At 45.3% G+C, this 23,748-nt stretch overlaps 1 protein-coding gene across 6 annotated transcripts; it reads left to right on the forward strand.

Moving 5' to 3' along the window:
* Positions 1 to 15,997: 15,997 nt before the first annotated feature.
* On the forward strand, positions 15,998 to 21,753 carry Rhox5 (Rhox homeobox family member 5). 6 transcript variants are annotated; one of them, XM_039099477.2, is made up of 7 exons: positions 15,999 to 16,190; positions 17,092 to 17,190; positions 17,354 to 17,398; positions 17,834 to 17,915; positions 18,083 to 18,434; positions 19,042 to 19,087; positions 21,533 to 21,753. In XM_039099477.2, the coding sequence occupies exons 3-7, from the start codon at positions 17,381 to 17,383 to the stop codon at positions 21,680 to 21,682; spliced, it is 648 nt and encodes a 215-aa protein (XP_038955405.1). In that variant the 5' UTR covers positions 15,999 to 16,190; positions 17,092 to 17,190; positions 17,354 to 17,380; the 3' UTR covers positions 21,683 to 21,753. The 6 variants fall into 6 exon arrangements, with proteins under 6 accessions (XP_063135861.1, XP_038955408.1, XP_038955405.1 ...); XM_039099476.2 differs by having other exon boundaries at positions 17,130 to 17,190; XM_063279791.1 differs by lacking the exon at positions 17,354 to 17,398 and having other exon boundaries at positions 15,998 to 16,190; positions 17,773 to 17,915.
* Positions 21,754 to 23,748: the final 1,995 nt, after the last annotated feature.

A 23,748-nucleotide genomic window follows, 5' to 3' on the forward strand; every position in this document is an offset into this window, starting at 1 on the left:
ATTCCCTAGAGGAACTTTATTTCTTATTGCTTTAATATTGTGAGGGCTGAAGGTAGAACACAGAATGCAGTCCTTGCCTCGATGTGTAAGGCCTTAGACCCAATATTGTGAACTGAAAAATATCAAAATCTATCAACAACCCCTTTTGGACACTTATATTGCACCCCCCATTCTTCATGAAACCCTCCTTGAACAAGAGGTGTGGAGCAGGCTCTGGAGTAGACATAGGACCTTTTAAATATATTCAAATGCTTTCATTGAGGAGAGGATGTAAGTATAATTATCAAAGGAAGAGTAACTGTGGACTCCTGTGTAAGTTTAATTTTTTTCAAAACCTACTTTTAATGATGCTTCTTAACTGTTTAACCTCCTTTCTTTTTTTATTTTTTTTATCTTTATTAACTTGAGTATTTCTTATTTACATTTTGATTGTAATTCCCTTTCCCGGTTTCTGGGCCAACATCCCCCTAACCCCTCCCCCTCCCCTTCTCTATGGGTGTTCCCCTCCCCATCCTCCCCCCATTACCACCCTCCCCCCAACAATCACGTTCACTGGGGGTTCAGTCTTGGCAGGACCAAGGGCTTCCCCTTCCACTGGTGCTCTTACTAGGCTATTCATTGCTACCTATGAGGTCAGAGTCCAGGGTCAGTCCATGTATAGTCTTTAGGTAGTGGCTTAGTCCCTGGAAGCTCTGGTTGCTTGGCATTGTTGTTCATAAGGGGTCTCGAGCCCCTTCAAGCTCTTTCAGTCCTTTCTCTGATTCCTTCAACAGGGATCCTATTCTCAGTTCAGTGGTTTGCTGCTGGCATTCGCCTCTGTATTTGCTGTATTCTGGCTGTGTCTCTCAGGAGAGATCTACATCCAGCTCCTGTCGGCCTGCACTTCTTTGCTTCATCCATCTTGTCTAATTGGATGGCTGTATATGTATGGGCCACATGTGGGGCAGGCTCTGAATGGGTGTTCCTTCAGTCTCTGTTCTAAACTTTGTCTCCCTATTCTTGTTTCCCTTTAACCTCCTTTCTAGCCCACTGCCCACCAGAGGTAGTGGAAAAGAAAGGATATGGGGGAAGTGGACCTCTTTAGAAATGGTTCTTTGGTGCAACTCCCATGTGTACTGTCAGGAAATTGGCAGTTCAGTTCACAGGTCAGCAGCAGCAGCTCAACCCACTCATAAACACTCCATGAATACACCAGCACTCCAGTTCAGTAGAGTTGGAAGAGCAATCACAGATCAGCAGTGGTGGCACTACGTAATAGAGACAACCAGGTCCCAGCCTCCACATGAGTCAGCAGGAGAAGAGACCAGGGCCAAGAGGAACATCAGGAAAAGTTTTTGACTGTGTCTCTCTAAGAGAAGCAAAGATCAGTGAAGACACAACACCAGCACAGCTCATTCTACCTGCAAGCCAAGCTCAGCCTTCTCCACCGTCCGTTCAGTTCTATTATACTCCCTCTCCAAATATCACATGCCCTTCATGGGTCTTGCTTCAGCACGTCTTGCCTCAGCGTGTGAGTCTTAGAAAACTCAATGTGCGTCAGCTGACGTAACTCTGATTATCAGCCTGAGTCCATGGAAGCAGCAAGAAACTGCAGTACACCACTAGGAGTTTTTTAGTGCATTTCTCTGTATGGCGTCCCTTTAAAATGTAGTTCAACTATGCCATGTAAGGTAGACCAATGCATGCATGGCATTAGCAAATAATCCCTCATCACATGTCCTTTCATGGGCTCGCTTTAGCAGAACATCCTTTCTCCAATGTCTGCTTCAGCGAAACATTCTGTCAGGAGTCTGCCTTAGCCTTCCACCTGTGTCCTCCTCCAGAAAACATTCCTGTATGTGTTTACCCCAGCAAAACACCACCCAACACAACTGACTTTCCAAAGAACCCTTAAGTTTCCACTTCACTCCCATAAGTTATCAGATGGCCAATAGTAACCCTGTTAAGTTCCCTACCCTCTTACTATCCCAGTTCCTGAGGTTTTTACTGTGCCTTTCTTTGATACATCCCTAAACTGACATTTTTTGTGCCAAAGAAATCATGTTCCTGTTTGAGGCTTCCCCCTCCCAATATTCAGAGTTGGTTTTTCTCCTATAAGTGTAGATTATTAAACGTTTGAATTGTGGTGTATATTTTGGGAGATTTGAAGGTAGCAAGGGTCAAGGTTCATTAATATTAATTAGCTTTCAGTGTCACAGTGGAACTGAATGTGACATGGACTGACAATTGGTCCCTTTTCTTAGCACAGGTCTAAGATGTTTAAAAAGCAGACTACGGGGAGTTGTTTGGAGAGCCTTTTGGAGACACTCAGGTCCAAAGGGTTGAGAGTAGATGAGAACGTTGTCTTTACTCTTATTGGTGGCATGTGGGTCACTCTAGCTAGGAAATACTTGAAGGGACCTCGAAATTAGCATGAGATACCCCAAGTCCAAGTTCTTAGCACAAAGGAGATTTATTTGCCCCAGATGGACAGTAGGCAGAGTATAAGAGACAAAGCTAGGAGATAGAGGAGGAAGGACAAGGGGAAGGGAGCAAGGGAGGGTAGGAAGGAATATTTGCCCAGGAGGGTCAAAGACTGCCTCTGGATAGTGACTCATAGGCAAATGACTGTTTGTAAAGGTAAAAGGGGAAACCTCCTTCCCCCTCCCCCCTCCCCTGTGTTAGGATGAGTTCATTTGTTTTTAGGGCAACCAGAAGGGGTTACTTATTGCTGGACTTCAATGCTTTGATAGCTGGACCTTGGATGGTCAGCCTCAGGAGGAGGTAGTGGCAAAATAAGGGACTGGACCTTGGTAGCAAGCTTTAGGAATGTAATCTAATGGTTTTTATCAAGGCAAAGGGACTGGAGGAAGAGCAAGGACTTGCAGAGTCCTGTTTGCCTTGCTCAGGCCCTCTAGAGCCTCTTATCTGGGTAAATTGACAAAGCAGATCCCAATCTTTAGTTTCTTGGTCCCCCGCAGAGGCTTCAATGCCCATGAAAGCAGAGGTCTTAGCTTGCATCCTGAGTTAGGTGTGGCAGTGATCCTGGTTTGTAGTGTTGGGGTGCAGTTTTGGGTTGGGGGGCTATGTTGCTCTACTGGTCTAGAAACATTTTTATATGATCTGCAGGGCCTTTAATCACTGCACTTGTGGGAGGGCACTGAGAAGCAGAGCTAATGGCATCACCTGACTCTCTTTCTAGCTTACTCTTTCCTTTTACCAAAACAGCTCTGATAAGAAATGTCTTTTAGTGGACCCGTGGTTCTCAATCTGTGCGTGGGTCATGATGCTTTAGCAGGGGTCACCTAAGACCATCGGAAAATACAGACATTTACAATATGATTCTTTTTTTTTTCAGAGCTGAGGACCGAACCCAGGGCCTTGCCCTTGCTAGGCAAGCACTCTACCGCTGAGCTAAATCCCCAACCCCTACAATATGATTCTTAACAGTAGCAAACTTAAAGTTATGAAATAGCAATGAGATCATTTTATGGTTAGGGGTCACCATAATATGGGGGACGTTATTAAAGCAGCACAGCATTAGGAAGGTTGAGAACCACTGTTATGGATTAAAGTAACTTGCACTGTTAGCCTTAACCCTAGAAATCAAGTACTACTGACTGAGTAAATGAGTCTTTGGATTCCAGCCTCACTAGCCATTTTTTTTTTAAAAAAAAAATTATTTTAAGCCAGGCAGTAGTAGCACACAGCTTTAATTCCAGCACTCGGGAGGCAGAGGCAAGTGGGTGAGTCTGAGGTTAGCTTGGTCTGCAGGGTGAGTTTCAGAACAGCCAGGGCTACACAGAGAAACCCTGTCTCGAAAAACAAAAGAAAACAAAAACAAAAAGTAAAAGAAAAGGAAGACAGAAAGTCACTTGGAAAGAAGGAACCTCAACTGAGGGGTAGCCATCATCAAATTGGCCTGGTGGCATGTCAGTGGGGCATTTTCTTAATTATCGTTTCATGTGGGTGGCAGAGGGCCAAGTCTATTGTGGGCAGTGCCATCTCTAGGCTGGTGGTCCTGGGTTCTATAAGAAAGCAGGCTGAGCAAGCCATGGAGGGCAAGCCAGTAAACTGCGTTTCTCCACATGCATCAGCTCCTGCCTCCAGGTTCCTGCCTTGGCTTCCCCTGAGGATAAGTTGTAAGTCACCAGCCAAGTAAGTAAACCCTTTTCTCCAAGTGGCTTTTGGTCTGTGTTTTATTACAGCACCAGAAACGCAAACTAAGCTCATCACTCAAGAAACTTTCCAGGTTAAAATTACCATAACATTTGAATATTGGATCAAAGAATGAAAGGCCCAGGCGTTATGCAATTAGAATGCATGAGCACTCCCCAAGCCCTTTGGATTAAGAGGAAGTTAGTTGAACTCCGCTGTGAGGCAGCCAATATTGCTGTGCGCTCTGGCTTTCAGGATCTGGAAAGTGCACGATAGAGTTCGGTCCCTTACCAGACTCTCTTTCCAACTTGTTAGCACTTTCATTCTTTTCTTCAGTTTCTACTTGAAGTCTAGATTTAGCAGTAAACCTGGGAGATCCAGACGTGTGCCTGCTTCTCTTATATAAGGCTTCAGTGTGGAGGGTCAAGTCCATTGTGGGTGGTGCCATCTCTAGGCTGGTGGTCCTGAGTTCTAAAAGGGCCACCATTTCCTTTCTTTCTTTCTTTGCCGCATATCTGGGGATAGATTCATATGAAGAGAGAGACTGGCCATGAGTGTACCTGAAGAAATGGATTATGCCCACTGCCAATTCTTATCTTTTAAATAATTAAGAAAAGATTGTCCTGTCGCTGAGGCACGAGTCTAGACATTTGGCAACAGCAGTCAGCATGTATTTCTGAGGTGGTTTAGGGGTAGTTAAATCCACCAGCAGTACCTCTTACCTCTTTTTGAGTTCAAGTACTTCAGCTTTAAATATTTTATTTGATATTTTAATTGAGAGAGAGAGAGAGAGAGAGAGAGAGAGAGAGAGAGAGAGAGAGAGAATTTTTTTTGAACAGGACCTCACTATGTAGCCTTGACCAGCCTGAAGCTATGTAGACCAGATAACCTTGAAATCATAGACGTGTGTGTGTGTGTGTGTGTGTGTGTGTGTGTGTGTGTGTGTGTGTGTGTGTGTGTGTTTGAGTTCAGGGCATGTATGTGGCAGTCAGAGGACAACTTGCAGGAGAAGGTTCTCTTCTTCCACTATGTGGGTCCTGGAGCTAGAACTCTCAGTCTTCAGGCTTGGCAGCAAGTACTTTCTTCCACTGAAACATCTCGTGTGTCCTGGAGGGCTTTAATTTTTTTGTCTGAATTTAATCCACCAAGCATAGCACAAATAAACATATATAACAGGTGCTATCTTCTGGAAGACAAGAGATAGTTGGAATGGAACCTCAGTCTTCATAGTACTAGCAGCTGGAGAGATGGCTCAGTGGTTAAGAGAACTGGCAGCTCTTCCAGAGGACTGGGGTTTAATTGCCAAAACTCGTATGGTGGCTAACAGTGGTCTATAACTCCCCTTCCATAGGATCTGATCCCTGCTTATGGCTTCCAGAGGTAAATCATGTTCATAGTACGCAGACACATATGTAGACAAATACACACACACACACACACACACGTAAAATAAATATAAGAAATCTTAAAAAACAAATTTCCATACACAATTCTTAAATTTTTATAGATCATTAATTTTGCCGGAATTTATTTATTACGTTATTTATCATTTTTCTGGTCCAATTTGGCAAACAACCATTCCTGCTGCTCAAATTCAGTTGGAGATCATTCTGTCCTTATCAACGTTAACTGTGTAACTTACTCCACTCATTCACTCTTCAATGCATTTGGCTTTTTTAGTAGTGGACACTCAGTGTTCCCACTATTCAATTGGTGTTACGTCATTGGATTTTGTACTGCCTGCCTCCTCCCACCTCCCAAACTGCCAGGGAACCCATGTATCTTCACTCGGAATTAATCCACTGATGTAGAAAAAGTGACAAGGGTTAATACAGTTAAGTGTCTAGGAGCAGCCTGTACTCTCAGGATGGGAAGTGAGCAAGTACCGTGGCTGGGGCTACCGTCTGCTCATGTCTGACTACAAGACAAGGGAAGGTGCAGGACTGTCACCCGGAGCCAGAAGATGGGTGAACACATGAGTGTAATATAGTGGGTATTCACTGCATTGTGGGGGTCTTGTCCAATTATATAAGAGGCTATAAAAGTAAATGAGAATAAAATACCTTGGTCTATTTGTGAAATGATTAGAATCAAATACTTAAACAGAAATCTAAAGTGAGCTTCATGCTTCAGAGTTAGGAGGCAAGAGAGCTCAAGCCTCCCTGCAGCCTACAAGGGAGTCTCTTATTCCTTTTGAGACAGCAGGACTGCTCCACAGTGGCTCTTAGTGTCATGTGTGCTCCACTGAAAGGACTTGGGGAGAAGGCAGAGGGCAGGCAATGTGAAAATTCTTGCCTGCTCCCCTTAATCCTGTGACTGGCCTTGAAGAAGTTGCAGACCCAGGGTTGTACTGAACTGGTGAGCATGGGAAGGAGGCAATTCTGGCTAAAAGCACACCAACAGCCTACTGGGGACAACGGGCGCCTTCCGTGAACACATTTCTGCTCCGACATGGTCAGAATAGGGGTGTGGGCATCACTAGTGAGAGGTGCAAACCTCATTCCCTGCAAATAACCTGAAGCCACAGAAACTACTGTGATGTGCACGGGCCTCTGGAGGTGACACAGGTATGCCGGCCTCCTCAAGCAGGAAGACCTCTTTGCCAATCTGTTTGCCTCTTACTTAGGGACAGTATGCAGGTTCATTGCCCATTCAGAAAGAAATACAGTGAACTTTTCATCTTTATTGCTACTGTGATACCAGTCCGGATAGAGAAACGTGACTTCCCCTCGTGAATGGCCCATCTGTGACATCATGCAGCCCATCTCCAGATGGCTCCTGGACGTTTGGTACCCTAGGGCTCCTCTGGGTCCATCATGCAAATGAGGTCCTGGATCACACCTGGTATGCTCCTGGGCATTGCTTTCTTCTCACAGGCCTCTCTTTGGCTCTCCTATTGCTAAACCACATCTGAAAGCAGAGGAGCACAGGGAATGTCTCAGCAGGCAGAGGGCTTTGATGGAAAGGACATATCATCAGGACACTGATGTTCTGAACTGCACAGCAGAAACTATTTTCTTTTTTAATGTAATATTCATCATCACCACCACCACCACCACCACCATCTCTGTGTGTACGCGCGTTTGCACTAAAACAACAATGCTAGACGGCATGTTTTCATTCCCCTCTAGCCTGAGCTCATGGAGAAGAAAACCCTAATTTCAGACACCTAGAATTCTTGGTCCTGACAGAAAACTCAAGGACCAAGTTCTGCAAGTCTCTCCTGAGCTCTTTGAGACTAGTCCTGGAGTCTGTAGTTCCCAGTTTTTGTGCCTGCCTGGTCCAGGTTTAGTGAAGCTCATGTTCAGTCAGTCGAGGTTTCTTACATAACCGAGCGCTCTTGATGTCTACTCTGGATACCCAGAGCCCTTGTCCACACCAAATGGAAGTCAGGGCAACCTGCCTGACTGGAACCAAGTCCCATTAGCTTTGTTCAGCCAAATTCTCCTTTACAGAAGTGGATATCCAGCAGTAGTTTTCTGTCCACGGATCCCTACCCTTGTTGTGAATTCCACTTTCTCAGGCTACATCTTGACCTCAATCGTGGCCCATGCTGCACAACCTAACTGAAAAATTATCTAGACTTACCTTTCTCCCCAGGTCACAGAGTAGGTAGTCCAGTGTCTAGGTTAAAATGGGGGATTCAATTGCAGGCTACACTTTAACCTTAGTCTAGCCCTGACCCTGAGGTCTGTTCCCCTCCCTGTACTTTTCATGATAGCTCCCTGGGAATATCGCCTCCCATTCCACTGCTGATTAATGTAGCAAATGCCTTCTTTTCATGCTTGTTTGGCTGTGACTTTGAGAGAATTTTGATGCACTACAGGGGGCATCCCAGGCCTAGCTAGCTCTTCACTCCTAATCCACTGACTTGATAACCACTAAGGACTCACATTCCTAAAGTATCACTCCAGTCAGCTTATCTGAAAGCTGCTTAGGACGGACTCATCTCTCATAAATCTATGTGTGTGAATGTTTGCCTGGGTGGATGTCTGTGTACTATGAGACCACAAAAGAATGTCTGATCCCTTAGAACTGGAATTGAAGATATCTGGAAGCTGCCATGTGGGTGCTGGGATGCAAACCTTGCTCCTCTGCAAGAGCACCCAGTGCTCTTTGTCACCCCCACCAATCCAGCTCTGTTGGTGGCTGTGCATTTTCCCTGTGTGATTTCCTCCCAGAAGAACTCAAAGCACTGAGATCTGTCTTAAGGATGTTAGCCTTCTTCAAAACTGGAACAAGAATGAGTATTGCAAATGCCTATTATTTATCATGAATGGACTGTTTGTTCTCCATGTTCTAGAAGATAATGTTAGAGTAGATCCACTGTAGAGGAGGAACCGAATTCTTATTAAGTGAACTGGTAATTATATTAAAGGTGCAAAGTTATAAGGATGGCCATGTCCTCCATCGGTTTCTCAAATGTGTAAAGCTTGAGGGGATGAGGAGGGCATGGGATTTTCAAACTTTCTAAGCCATTATGTCCATAAGTGGACTTTGATGAAAAGCACATCAAGTACAGACAGAGTATTCCAAGTGTCATGAACATCGAAAGCTATAAGACTCGGTAGCACACACCTATAATACCATCTGTTGGGAGGTGGATGCAGGAGGATCAGAAATTCAAGATCGTAAGGGTGTGGCGTGGTGTGTGGTTTGTGGTGTGTATGGTATTGTGTGAGGGTTGGGGTGTGTATGTGGTGTGGTATATGTGTTGGAGTGAGTGTGGTGTGTGGTGTGGGGATTGTGTGGTGTGTATGGTGTGATCTTTCTGTGTGTGTATGTTGTGTGGGTTGGGGTGTGTCATATGATTCGTGGATTGTGGTGTGTGTGTATGGTGTGGTGGTGGTGGTAGTGTGTGTATGTAGTGTGTTGTGTGGGTTTTGGTATGTGTGTATGTGTGGTATGGTGTGTGGGTTGCAGGGTGTGTGTGCATTGTGCTGTGTGTGGTGTGGTGTGGTGTTTCTTTGTGTGTGGTAAGGTTGTGTGTGTGGTGTCATGTTTCTCTGTGTGGCAGATCATGTAACAGTTGCAATATGTGTATGCTGTGGCATTTCTGTGTGCACTGTGGTGTTTCTGTGTGTGCTGTGTTGTGTGGGTTGCATGTAATGTGTGTGTGGTGTGGTATGGTGTATAGGTTATAGTCTGTGTGTAGTATGATGTGTGGATTACAGTGTGTGTGTGTGGTGTGTGGGTTGTAGTGTTGGGGAGGTATGGTGCGCTGGTTCCACTCGGTGTGTGGTGTGGTGTGAGGGTTGTGTGGTGTGGTATGTGGATTGTGGTGTCAAGTGGTGTGGACACTGCAGTCCACAGACACTGCAACCCACATGCCACACCACACACTCACCCCAACGTATACCACAACACACATACAATACACCATTCCAAATACCCATCCCAACCCACACAAAAAGGGGCGAGTGAGAAAGAGGAGAGAGAAAATTCACACACACACACACACACACACACACACACACACACACACACACACACAGAGCTAATAGGTGGGAAAAACAATGTTCCAGCCACACCATGCATACTTTATTCTTCTTTTCATAGCTTATATATCCCAGCAAATCTTTCAAGCAGTATACAATTATAATGTGGTTACATTATAGTTTTTTTAGTGAATGATTATGAAAACACAATGTGTTTTCTAATACCTTTGCAAGAAATAACATTTTGTAGTACAGGTAAAAATAATCATTCTAAAAATACCCATGAACATCCATAACTAAGCAACTTGTTATAGAGTAACAAAGTGTAAGCAAGCAAGGGAGTTTTCCAGCCAGTTTATTTTATTGTCACAGTTTATTTTATTGGCAGCAATTTGTGGTCACAAGGAAAGAAGTAATTATTTTATTATTTATCTTTAAAAGTAATCTTGTAAGAATCTTTAAAAAAAATCACAAATCTAAACTTATATAAAAATCAGTCATATCTGCCTTAAATCCTTAGAATGTATATCTACTCATCAGCAATTCTTAATACATCCTATCAAGAAGCTGAGGGTAAAAATGGACATAAGAAATCAAATATCACCAGTCCAGCCTCAGTGAGAGTCACGTCAGCCAGTGCTGCCATTGTCATTGTTCCCTGACCATAAAAGGTCCCTAGCTTACATTAATAAAAGAGTGCCTTTCTGAACTTCAAATTGTTCCCTAAGATTTTCTACATCAGAGCCATCTAATAATTTCCCTAACAATTTTATTTTTCCAAATGTTTTCTAAGTGTGGTGGTTATAGCTGACAATCTCCATCTCTAAGTTCTTCTCTAGGGTGGTGATAGAATCATTAATCTGCTCCAGCAGCAATGCCTGAAACAGAGCAAGCACTATTGTTGTGAATGCCAGAAATACTGCCCTGTTAGGAGCCAACAGAGAAGAAGCTAATAACAAGCAGATGATCTTCCTGTGATGAGTCTGCCTTGGATTATAATCCACGACGGATTTGCTTCTATAGGCCAGGCACAGGAGAAATTCATTTTAGGAAATATTCCTGCTATTAACATGCTTCTCCTGTTACTTTAATATATACAACAATCACTAGATATTATCCCACCTTTTTGATCAGATCTCTGCAGAACTATAAAGATGTACTGTTTTGTAGTGATGCTATATAGGCATGTAAATTATTTCTTTATCCTTAATGATGATCCTATAAGCGTTCCTAAATTTACAGTAATTATTAAGCTTTTTTAATAACACTGCTATTAATTCCTTTTTGATAGTCAAAACTACATAGTCCTCTGCAGTGTTGTGTGTATTGTAGTGTGTCTTGTGCTGTGGTGTTTCTATGTGTGTGATGTGGTATGTTGCGATGGGGTAGGTTGTGGTGTGTGTGTGTGTGTGTGTGTGTGTGTGTGTGTGTGCTATACTCTGTGCACAATGTGTGTATGTTATAGTGAGTGTGTGGTTTGGTGTGCAAGTTGTGGCTGTGTGGTATGTGTTGGTTGGGTGTATATATAGAATGGTGTGTGGGTTGCAGTGTGTATGTGTGGTATAGTGTGTGGGCGGTATCTTCTGTATACTGTAGTGTGTGTGTGCATGTGTGTTGTGTGTGCTATTTTGGTTTAGATGTGTGTGTAGTATGGTGCATGGCTTGTGGTATGTGGTGTGGTATGCGGGTTGCTGTGTATATGTTGCATGGTGTGTGGGTTGTGGTATGTGTGTAGTGTAATGTGTGGGTTACTGTGTGGTATGTGGTTGCAGTGTGTGTATGTGGTGCAGTATGTGCATTTGGGGGGTTGTATGGTGTGTGGCTTGCACTGTGTATGTGTGGTATGGCATATGGGTTGCAGTGTGTGTGTGTGTGTGTGTGTGTGTGTGTGTGTATGTCGTGTTGTGTCCATATTGGTGTGTGTATGGTGTGGTATGAGGGTTGTGGAGTGTGTGTGGTGGTGTATGTGTGTTGTGGTCTGTTTGTGGTTTGATGTGTGGGTTGTGGTTTTATGTGTGGTGTTGTATGTGTTGTGGTGTTGTGTTACTGTGTTTCTGTGTAGTGTACTGTGTGGTTCTGATGTACTGTGCTTTTTCTGCATGTGTGGTGTGGTGTGGTATATGGGTTGTAGTGTGTGTGTGTGTATGTGGTGTGGTTTGTGGGATGGGGTATGTGTAGTATGGTGTGTATGTTGCAGTCTATGTGTGGTATGGTGTGTTGGTTGTGGACTCTGTGGGTGGTGTGGTATGTAGATTGTGGTATGAGTGTGGTGTGGTGCATGGCTGAGGTGGTGTGTATGTATTGTGGTGTGAATGTGGTGCAGTGTGTGTCGGGTAGTGCATGTGGTGTGTGTGCACTACAGTGAGTATGGGTGTGTGTTGTGTGTGGTATGTGGGTTATAAGGTATATGTAGTATGTTTTGCGTGTTACAACATATATGTGTATGTATATTTTGTATATGTTGCAATGTGTATATGGTATGGTGTAGTTTGAGGGTTGTGGTATGTGTGTGATGTGGTTTGGGGTCTGTGTGTGGTATGTTCTGTGGGTTGCAGTATTGTGTGGTGTGGTTTTACTGTGTGTGTTGTCCTGTGTGGGTTTGCAGTATATTTGTGGTATGGTGTTTCTGTGTATGTGGTATAGTGTGTGGGTCATTGTGTGTGTGTGTGTGTGTGTGTGTGTGTGTGTGGTGTTGTGTGTGGGTTATGGTGTGTGTAGGGTGTGGTATGTGGTGTATGTAATGTGTGTGGTGTGGGCTGTGGTATGGTCTGTGGTATGGAATGTTGGGGCTATGGTGTGTGTGTGTGTCTGTGTGTGTGTGTGTGTGCGTGTGCGTGTGTGTCTGGTATGGTATGTGGGTTGCCGTGTGTGGTGTAGTGTGAGGGTTGTAGTTTGTGTATGGTGTGGTGTTTGGGTCATGGTGTATGCATGGTCTTTGTGGGTTGTGTCATGTGTGTGGTGTAGTATGAAGGTTAGGGTGTGTTCATGGTATGATATATAGGTTGCAGAATGTGGGTTGTGGTCTGTGTGGCATGGTGTGTATGTTTTTTTGATGTTTGTGGTATAGTGTGTGGGTTGTTTGTATAGTGTGGTGTTGTGTTATGTGGTGTTTCTGGTATGGTATGAGGATTGTGGTCTGTAGTTTGTGGTGTGTGGTGTAGTATTTTTCTGTGTTTATGTGTCATGTGGTGTATGTATGGTGTGATGCTTCTCTATGTTTTGTGGTGTATATGTTGTGGTGTTTCTGTGTGTATTGCCATGTGTGGGTTGCAGTGCATGTGTAGTATTTCTTTGTGTTTCCTGTTGTGTGTGGTTTGTTTTGTGTGTGTTCTGTTTCTCTTTGTGCAGTGTGGTGTATGTTATGCTCTGTGTGCTGTGTGTCATGGTGTGTGAGTGTCTATGTGGTATGTAGGTTGTGGTGTGTCATGTGGTATGGTGTTTCTGTATGTGTGGCATAGTGTGTGGGTTGTGTGTATGCTGTAGTGTTTTGGTGTGTGTGGTGTGGCTTGTGGGTTATGTAGTGTCAGTGGTGTGGTTCATGGCTTGTGTGTATTGTGTGGTGTTTGGGTTGGGGTGTGTATGTGGTATGGTGTGTGGGTTGCAGTGTGTGTGAGTTATGGTTTGTGTGTTGGGTGGGTTGTGGTGTGTGATTTGTGGTTTGTGGTGTGGTGTGTTTGGTGTATGGGTTTTGGTGTGTGTGATATGATATGTGGGTTGTGGTGTTTGTGGTATGTGGGTTGGTGTGTGGATGTGGTATGGTGTATGGCTTGCGGTGTTTGTGTATTGTGGTATGTGGGTTGGAATATGTATGTGGTATGGTATATGGCTTGCGGTGTGTGTGTTGTGTGGTATTTTGGTCTTGTTGTTTGTGTGGTTTATGGGTTGTGGCATGTGTGTGTGGTGTGGTTTGGTTTGAGGTTTGTGGGGTGTTTGTGCTGAGGTGTGTGGCTTGGACTTTGTATGTAGTATGGTGTGTGGGGTGCAATACATGTTTGTGATGTGGTATATGGGTTGTGGTGTGTGGGTTATGGGGTGTGTGTGGTATGGTGTGTAGGTTGTGGAGTATGTGTGCTGTGCTGTGTGGGTACCGATGTGTGTATGGTATGGTGTATAGGTTGCAAAGGTGTGTATTGTGTTGTGTGGGTTGTGTGGGTTGTGCGGTGTTTGGGTTGTGGTGTGGGTGTGATGTGTAGTTTGTGTTGTGTGTGTGTGTGTGATTTGGTGTGTATGTTAGGGTGTATGTGGTATGATGTGTGGTTTGTGGTATGTGTTTGGTGTGATGTATGGGTTTGGGTGTGTGTGGTATTGTGTGGAGGTTGTGATATTTGTCTTGTATGGTGTTTCTGTGGAGTGTGTGCTGTGTTGTGTGTTGTGTGATGTTACACTGTGTGTAGTATGGTGTTCTCTGTGTGTGGTGTGTAGTGTGGAGTGGTGTGGTATGTGGGTTGTGGTTTGTGTGGTGTGTGTGGTGTGGTTTGTGTGTTGGTGTATATATGTTGTATGGTGTGTATATTGTAGTGTGCTTGTGGTGTGATACTTGCATTGTGGGGTGTGTGGGGTGTGCATTGTGGTGTGGTATGGTGTGTGGTTTGTGGTAAGTGTGGTGTGGTTTTTGATGTGCTTGTAGTGTGGTGTGCGGTTTGAGGTGTATGTGCAGTATGGTGTATGGGTTGTGGTGTGATGTTTCTGTGGTGTGCTGTGTGGGCGTGTGTGGTCTGGTATTTCTGTGTGTGTGTGTTACAGTGTGGTGTTTCCGTGTGTGTTGTTGTGTGTGGATTGCAGTGTGTGTGGTGTGGTGTTTGTGTGTGTATGGTGTTTGTGTGTGGTGTGGTGTGTGGGTTATGTTGTGTCGTGTGGTGTATTTTTTCTGTGTGTGTATTGTGGTGTGTGGGTTGTGGAGTGTTTTGTGTGGTATTGTGAGGATTGTGGTTTTTGTGTGGTGTGGTGTGGTGAGTGGGTTGGGGTGTGTGCATGGTATGAAGTGTGGGTTGCAGTGTTTCTGTGGTGTGGGGGTTGTGGTTTATGTGGGGTGTGGTGGTTTTTTTTGTGGACTGTGGTGTGTGGTATGTTTCTTTGTGGGTGGTGTGGTGTTGTGGGTTGTTGTTTGTGTGGTATGGTATTTCTGTGTGTGTGTGTGTGTGTGTGTGTATGTGTGTTTTGGTGTATGGTTTGCAGTGTGTGTGTGTGTGTGGTGTGTGCCCTGTGGGTTATGGTGTGTGTGTGTGGCTTGTTGTTGTGGTGTGTGTATTGTGTAGTGCATGTGCATGTATTGTGGTGTGGTGTGTGGGTTTTGGTGTGTGTGGCTTGTGGGTTGTGGTTTGTGGTGTGTGGGATTGTGTGTGTGGTATAGTGGTGTGTGGTATAGTGGTATATGTGTGTGTGTGTGTGTGTGTGTGTGTGTGTGTGTGTGTGTGTGTGTTGGTGCTTGAGATCTGAACTTGAGGCCCAGTGAGTGCTAGGCAAACACTCTGCCTCTGAGATACATTGCCACATCCCCCATCCCCAGAATGCAAGCTTTTATGACTTATCTGCAAGTCATAAAACAGCTGGAAGTCTTCAGGAAGCCTTTGGGAACTATGCATGTTCAACAGTAGCTGAGAATGCTGCCTTTACCCTTTATTTGTGCCGTATGGGTCACACTGCCCTCAGTGATATTGAGTGCACTAGCTTAACTGAAGGAGGAGCGAGCAACCTTCAGTTTCTTGATTCCCCAGTTGACTTTACTAGCCTGAAAACCTGGAATTCTTATCCTTTCCCCAGAGCCACGCCTGTTTGTGATCCCAGCCCGTGGTTTTGGAAAGAGCCTCAGGGGCTGGTTGGGCTGCTCTGCATTCCCAGGACACTTAGGAGCACAACCAATGACATCATCCCGATGGTCTCTCTAACTTTTTAAAATCCAAACGACTCTTATATAACCTGTAATTTCCTATAGCTTCATATAGTCAAAACGAATTCTTCCCAATACTATCAGAGACAAGAAAGAAAATCTGTTACGTCAGTTCCAGGAAAATACAGACTACTGCACTTGTCAGAGTCCAACATAGGAATGTGTGCACTTTTCAAAGGCATGTGGTGTCCCCCCATCCCCCAGGGTCTCATGTACTCAAGGCTAGCCTTTTAACTCTTCTTTTGTCTATGTCCAGAGGTCAGGGATTGTAAGTGTGTAACATCATACTCAACCCAAAGCACATATTTAAAGTTAAGGAGTTTCATCTTCCTTAAAGGTGGGAAATTGCTCAAAATAGTTCTTTCAATTTGTTTTGTCTTTTAAAATGTGTTTTTCTTTCTCTTTCTCTTTCTCTCCTCCTCCTCCTCTTCCTCCTCCTCCTCCTCCTCCTCCTCTTCTTCCTCCTCCTCCTCCTCCTCCTCCTCCTCCTCCTCCTCCTCCTTCTTCTTCTTCTACTTCTTCTTCTTCTTCTTCTGTGTGTGTGTGTAGGGGTGGGTCTGATGCTAGGTCATGTTACCCAATTGGCTCTTGATCTGTCAGTAAAGAACCTATAGGCCCAATTGCTCGGTGGAAGGAATAGGCGGGACTTCCGGATCTCTGGAGGAAAAGAGACTCAAGGAGAAGAGACAGTTCGCCATATTTTGGAGAGAGAAAAGCCAAGCAGCCATGTGAGCTCTCGGGAGGAGCGGCAGCCTATGGCCGCTCCTACAGGCGGGTGGTCAGGGATGTTTAGCAGGGAGTACGTAACTGAACAACTAAAGTTTAGGGCAAATGAAGAGAGGTGCGGAGATAAGACTATTGATAAAGACATGCTTTTCCAGGCAGGAGACAGTAACGCCCAGACATTGTGTTAGAGGGCAAGTTGAAAATGAGCAGCGTGTGTGTGTGTGTATGTATGTGTGTGTATGTGTGTGTGTGTGTGTGCATGTGTGTGTGTGTCTGTGTGTGTGTGTGTGTGCGTGTATGTGTTTTATCTGTAGATTCAAGGGAAGCTGGGTGGGGGTTGGTAGCCTGCCCCATTTTCAGAGTTAAGGCAGGGTAGCTAAAGCTACACACAATATGTGTGTTTGTGTGTGTGAAAGCACATGTTCGCTCATGCTCACTTGCTTGAGCACATGTCTGCCATGGTGCACACATGGAAGTTAGAGGCAACATTCAGGAGCTATTTTTTCCCTTCTGCCATGAGTTCCAGGGATTGAATTCAGGACCTCAGGCTTGTATAGTAAGTGCTTTCCCAACTTAAGTCAGCAGCCTCACTGGATACAGGTTAGGAGGTTTTCTGTAACTCTGGTTCCTGAGTATCTGATACCCCCTTCTAGTCTCTAAGGGCACCCATGAATGCTCTTTCAGCTGTGATGAGGTGAACCTGATATAATGGTGAAAGGCCGTGTGCCCTCACTGTGTTGACTGTTTATGCCCATGGGGGTTGATTCCTTTTGTTGCCAGTCATGTCTCTGGGTCCCTACTGCTAAGGCCACTCTCCCTGTGGTTCCTATTGTCAATGGTGAGCCATTACGACCCTCTCACTTCTTCCTGTTCTCTTTCTCCCTGCTTCTGCGGCTGTTCCAGCTCCCTGCACAGGCTCACACTGTCCATTTCCTCTCCAGCCTTCAAGATCACCTCCTGTATTCCTAGCTGGACAAGAGGAAACACAAAGAGAACCATCCAGTATGTATGCCTATGGCACAGGGGAAGTGTGGTGAAGGGTTGCAGCTTGAGCCAGGGATGGGCAACAGAATACTGGCTTTTACAACGATCATTAAAATACCACTTCTGTATCTATCACTCTGTCTCTGTCTCTTTCTCTCTCTGTCTCTCTCTGTGTGAACAGTACATAGCCGTCCATGTTTTGGCTCAGATGACTGATCAAGCCCTGGTGAGATATCTTCCCAGGAAAAGTGTTGGTGCTGAACTCTACAGACTGAATTAAAGGGAGGGGGAAGAAAGCTCCCATTTGAGCTCTGGAGGTCTTTATGCCTAGCTGCATATCTTACCAAAGCCAGGGGAGTCAGCCGAGCTTTAACTGGGCACCCTAAGTTCATGCTCATAAACTATGTCCTTCTTGCAAGCACATCGTGCTCATTACATCCCCAAACTGCTGTCACTGGTGCACCCCAAAGGCTCAGCCCCCAGGAACGGCCTGTGAGCAAAATGCGAAAAGCAGCCTAGGGCTAGATACATTGTAACCTGAATTAGACCAGAGGAGATCCTTTCCAGGTTGAGGATCACAGATCTCATTCTGTTCCCGAGGACACCAGGGGCCCAAGCTCAGAATCTGCAGAACCATAACTTCATCATTGACGATTTTCAGGATATGGAGGCTCAAGGCTCTAGCCATGATATCAGCCGCTTACTCTGCCTGGGAGTCAAGGAAGACTCGGAAGAACAGCATGGTCAGTACCTGGGTTGAATTGGTATTTTTCTGGTCTCTGGGAAGCGAACGTGCCCTGGCAGAAGTGAGTGGAGTGCCAGTGTCAGCTCAGTCTGCAGCTTTCAGACTTTTCCCTGCACACTGAGCTCCGTTGCCCTGATCTTTCCCTCTGTGTTTCCTCTTTTCCAGATGTGAAAGCAGAGGCTTTCTTTCAGGCTGGAGAGGGGAGAGACGAGAAAGGTGCACAGGGTCAGCCTGGAGAGGGAGCAGTGGGAACAGAAGGCGAAGGAGAAGAATTAAATGGAGGAGAAGGCCACTTTGGTCCTGGTGTTCCAGGTCCTGTGGGTGAGGGGGACAAGGATGGTGGCACCAGAGCTAGTGGCATGGAGGAGGAGCAACATGAGCCCGTTGCCGAGGGCACTGAGAGTGTCAAGTCTGAGGATAAGCAGATGCCACTCCGCCGCCCTGGGTCCACCCAGCGGCGGCTGGCGGAATTGGAGCGCATTTTGCTAAGCAGTGGTTCCTCCAGTGGCCCAACATGGTAAGCAGATTGTCCTGCTTAGTGCCCAGTTTTCAGGGGACACATGCTTGTTCTAGGTGGCTTTTGGCTTTCTCTGAGGACCTGCAATGTCCCCTCTTGAAATAAAGGGAACTTGAGAACTGTAGACTTCCTAAGCCCCGCCTCCTGTGGGTGGGTCCTAGGACACGTTGAAAGCTGTTAATAAAGCTATTTTCTTGCTACATTTAAATGAGGCTGGTTGGAAAGGGAACGATGCACGGTCCTCCTAGAGCAAGGTGGGAAGCCTGAGATCTGACTGGTGAAGTGCAGAGTGGGGTTCTGCCTTTGTTTGAAATTAGCCTACACTTCTACATCTCTTGATTACTTTGCGTATTTTTGCTTATGTTAGATTACGACTTGTTTTGATGTATGATTATTTTGGGAGCTTCCCATTGAAGTTGGTACTAGGTGGTAATAGTGGGTGAACTCTGGGCAAATTAAACCTCAAGGTGGATGTTACGAACACTATTGGGGGCAGGAGGAAGGGTGGACAGGGCACACATTCAAAACTGAATATGAAGTATACTTTACTTATTTTATTTCATCCGTGGTACCACAAATTGAACATGTGTACTTTTTTTCCTTCTAGGGAGGAGCTTGATAGATGGATGGATATCAGTGTGTCCAGAGTGCAGGTAGGTAATTTGAGAAAAGCGATTTGGCAGGACAGCCATTCTAAATCTCGTCTGAGGTCTTAGGCACCTTTGTCCTAGATTATGTTGAAGTTGGTGTGCTGCTGCTGCTGCTGCTGCTGCTGCTGCTGCTGCTGCAACCTCTTCATTTCAGGGACATCTTTAAAGTCTGTGGGTACAGAATGGAGTCAGGAAGCATAGGAGAACACGACTTGCTAAAGGGACAACGAATATTATGGAACTAATTTAATCTTCACATACATCCATATATTACACATAAAATATAAATGCATATGTTAAAATTATATATACATTTGACCTCATACGAAGATAGGCTTGCATAAAGTATGCACATAGACATACTTCTTAAAAATGCTCAAATCCTGTAAGAGCTTCCCTTTACACAACGTTTGGGTTAAGTACGACATAGAAGTCATTCAAATTTATAAATCTATGAGCTCTTCTATGGTATCATTTTCGGTAGCAAGTTTAAGCATCAATTCTAGGATGAAGGAGGGAATTTGTAAATCTTCAGCCCATTGCATTGTAGCAAACAACTCACAGGTTGAACCCAATCCTAGTGTTACGAGCATGTGTTTAAACAGACGGAGGAGAACTGGGACAGCAGTGCGAAGGCCTGCTCCTTTGTTGCTAAGTGCTTAGTAAAGCAATAGACTGCATGGCAGACCGCAATTAAAGACCTTGCTGTGTCTTCCTGACTTGTAAGGAGTCCACATACGATGGTGCTTGTCTACAGTGCCAGCACTCTGGAGGTGAAGATAGGACAATCAAGGCCAGCCTGGGCTACATGAGAGCCTGTCTCAAAAGCAGACAGATACCCACAGCTCAAACCTACACATTCATGTTTTCAAAACGACCTAATGTGTTAGTGAATAGCCTCCTGACCACAGATCCTTTTCTTCCCACCCCTGGTAGTATCATGAAGAACTGTTTTGTGGGATTGGTTGATAGTAGGGGGACTAGATCACAGTGCGGGCTAGATTGTCACATGGGGTAGTTTGAAATACTTTTCCCATTTGCTCAGACAATGGTAAGGGAATCTGTAGCCCACTGGATTCAGAAGCGATCACGTGAGAGCATGGGAAGGTCCAAGCAGTACAGAGGTTGTTTTGGGAAGAGGGGAAGCGAAAGATCCAGAGGGAACATCCAGATAATGGCATTGGCTTTATCTCTTGGTGTCTTCCCCACCCCCACCCCCTATGTCTTCACTAATGGAAGGGCCCTGAAGATTTGGGGGATTGTGCTTCTAGAACAATGGGTGAGCACAGCAGGTCCCTGAGGCTACCTCCAGTTCTAAGGCTGCACTCCATTCTCACAGCCAGGTCTGCTCAGGGCACAGGGCACAGGGTGAGGCCCTTCACTTTCCCGGCATTTAAACATAGCCCTGGAAAGAGAAGCTGACAGTTGCAAAGCTGCTTTGCTTGCCTTGGCTTCAGTGGCCCTTCTGACGGTAGAGTGACCCACACACCACAATGAAGGGGAAAGAGGACCTTCTAATGCATTCTTAGATATTTCAACATGGGTGTTTCCAAGAAGCTTGTCACAGACCCCTCCTGCTCTGGTTTCTAAGCATCCCCAGAAATGTAACTTGAAAGTGTTCTGGGAGTGACCATGGGCCTTGTTTCCCTCTCTGGAACTGTTTGTAAACTCTGACCACTGCTGTCCTGGTACTCCTCACTATGAGCATCACTGAATTTGCAGACTATCTCCTTAAAAGGGAGAAGCACGTCCACTAGTGGCATAGGGAGAAAGAGGTTACATTCAGGGAAAAGAGCCCTTTGCCTCACGCTCTGTTGATTTTAAACCTGGAAAGCGATAGTAAAATGGAGGCTTCATTAAGCAGGGAGTGTTAGAGAATAGAGCGGGTCAACAGGTCTTTGTTTAGGTTTCGTTTTGTAGTAGAAGTTCACAGGTATTTATAGACCAGTCTTTCTTTGGAATACCACTCCACAGCAAAGACTGGAGCAACCCATTATCTAGACTTCCATCTTGCCCAGGATGGAAGCCTTAGACAAACTGAATAGCCCGAGTCTACTACAGGACCTGAAACACTGTGGGTTCTCATGGGGGGGAGCATTGCTGTAGGAAGGGTGTGGTCTTATTTCTACAGTTCTATGACTGGAAGCCAGAACTTCCCACATGTTAAGCAATTACTAGTCCCCTAGTCCCTCACTGAATCAAAACAGTACAAAACAAAGGGCTTCTTTGTGTGTGAGCTAAGATCTCACTGATTGGACTGAGCATGTAACTCAGGGATGAAGCATTTACCCTAGCACGCATGAAGCCCTAGGTTCAATTCCTAGTACCTAGGAGAAAAAAATATCAACAAAACATCAGTGGTTATGTTGAAAGGTTTGTTTTTGTTTGTTTGTTTTAGTGGAATCTTGTTTAGTGTATTGACTAAACCTCTTATTCTTCTGAATGCAGAATTGGTTTAAGATTAGGAGGGCTGCATACAGAAGAAATAGGAGGCGGAGAACACCAATCCCTGAACATTTTAGAGCAACATCTGGGTGCCCTGCTTGTCTTGGAGCAAGATGGGGAGTAAGATGTCCTTTTGCAACACCGAGATTTTGATCACATATGCCAGCCATGACAACTCTTGCCTTTCAACAATTCTGTCAGCAATAAAGAAATGATTCTCAGTATCTTTGTCCCATTACCTCTGTGATTACTAAAATATTGGTACAAATATCTTAGTGATTCTAGTATTATGAAAATGCCCATTACACATGGCATAATTAAGTCTCCTGCAGTATTCACTACACATCAGAGAAGGGCCACAACTACAGAATGGCTTGCACGGACCTACACATTCTCCTTTGTCACTCCGCCATTGTGCTGCCTTCAACTCTCCCTTACAACTCTATATCAAGGAAGGGCAGGGTGCTGAGAATCAGTGTGTTCCAGACAGGGCCAAATTCTGTTACTATTTCTGAGTCCGTTATGATGTAAGTGACTGGGAGGTGAGTTGGTGCTCCAAGGATGATCTCAGCACTCTAGGAGGTGGATGCTTGCAAGGTGATTTAGATGAGCTGTGAGGTAGGAAGAATTAAGTGGTGACCACCTAAGGCCTGTTATACTCCAAACTGGGTCCTTTATGAAGCAAGAATCACAGATTCACCTCTGCCTTTGTCCTGGACACTTAACCAGGATTAAAATGGTACAACTATGTCAAGAGTGACTGTTGCCTCATGTCCAGAGTGCCCTTTCCCCCTATTCATTCATTCATTCATTCATTCATTCATTCATTCACTTTACATCTTGATTGCCGTCCCCTTCCTCTTGGTCCCCCCTTCACACAGTTTCTCCCCAACCCCTTTCTCCTCTGAGAGGGTGGAAACCACCCCTGAGTATCCCCTACCCTGGCACATCAGGTCTCTGCAGGGCTTACCCTTTTGCCTCTTGGACAAAAGGAAAAAGTCAAGAGTGCCTCTCCTCCATAATGGATTAAAGGGGCACAACAATGGCAAGAGTGTCTGGCGCCCTCTTGTGGGGTGAAAGGGGAACAACTACATCAAGAGTGCCTGTCACTATCTCATGGACATATAAAGGGGTATAACAAAGTCAAGATGCCCGTCACTCCCCTGTGGAATAAATGAAGATTACGAGGTCAAGAATGTTGCCTCTGTAGACTCTCCTAGCTAGGGCCACTGTTGCTATGATGGAACCATGACCGAAAGCAAGTTGGTGGCAAAAGGGTTTATTACACATACACTCCCACATAATAATCTATCAGGGAAGGGAGCCAGGACAGGAGCTCATGCAGGGCTGAAGCCTGGAGGCAGGAGCTGATATAGAGGCCACAGAGGGGTGCTGCTTGCTGGCTTTCTCTTCAGGGTTTGCTCAGCCTGCTTTATATAAAATATTAATCTTTAATCTTTTTATAGTACAGTCGTTATCTCCCTTCCAGTCTGCCCTCTGACTGTTCCTCATCCCATACCTCCTCTCCAAGAGGTATGTTTCCCCTACCCTCATTCCACCAGGCCTCCCCACTCCCTGGGGCCTCAAGTCTCTTGATGGATAAGTGCATCTTCTCTGACTGAGGCCAGACCAGGCAGTCCTCTGCTCTGTATTTGTCTGCGGGCCTCATATCAGTTGGTTTGTGCTGCCTGGTTGGTGTTAGCCTGCTTTCTTAACCCAGGGGGATAAACGGGGGTAGGGCAGGATCAGGTGTGGGAAAAGACAGGAGAGAAGTTCAGAGCATCAGGAATTTGAACAGAGGTGTGTAGCAATGGGGATGGGGAACTGGGGATAGCCACCAGAAAGTCCCAGACACCAGGAAAGCAAAAAATCTCCCAGGACCCAATGGAGATGGCATTACCTGAAATACCCAACAAAGGGGAGAGAAAACCTGTAGAGACCATATCCGGAGGTTAGGCATGGTCCCTGGTTGAGGGTTGGGGCCACCCACCCACCTCAAAAATTTTAACCTGGAATTGCTCCTGTCTAAAGGAAATACAGGGACAAAGAGTAGAGCAGAGACTGAAGGAAAGGCCATCCAGAGACTGCCCCACCTAGGAATCCATCCCATATGCAGCCACCAAACCCAGTCACTATTGCTGATGCCAAGAAGTGCTTGCTGATGGAAGCCTGATATGGATGTCTCCTGAGAGACTCTGTCAGACCATGACAAACACAGA

The sequence above is a fragment of the Rattus norvegicus genome, chromosome X (genome assembly GCF_036323735.1).
Source record: "Rattus norvegicus strain BN/NHsdMcwi chromosome X, GRCr8, whole genome shotgun sequence".
Classification (NCBI taxonomy): Eukaryota; Metazoa; Chordata; class Mammalia; order Rodentia; family Muridae; genus Rattus; species Rattus norvegicus.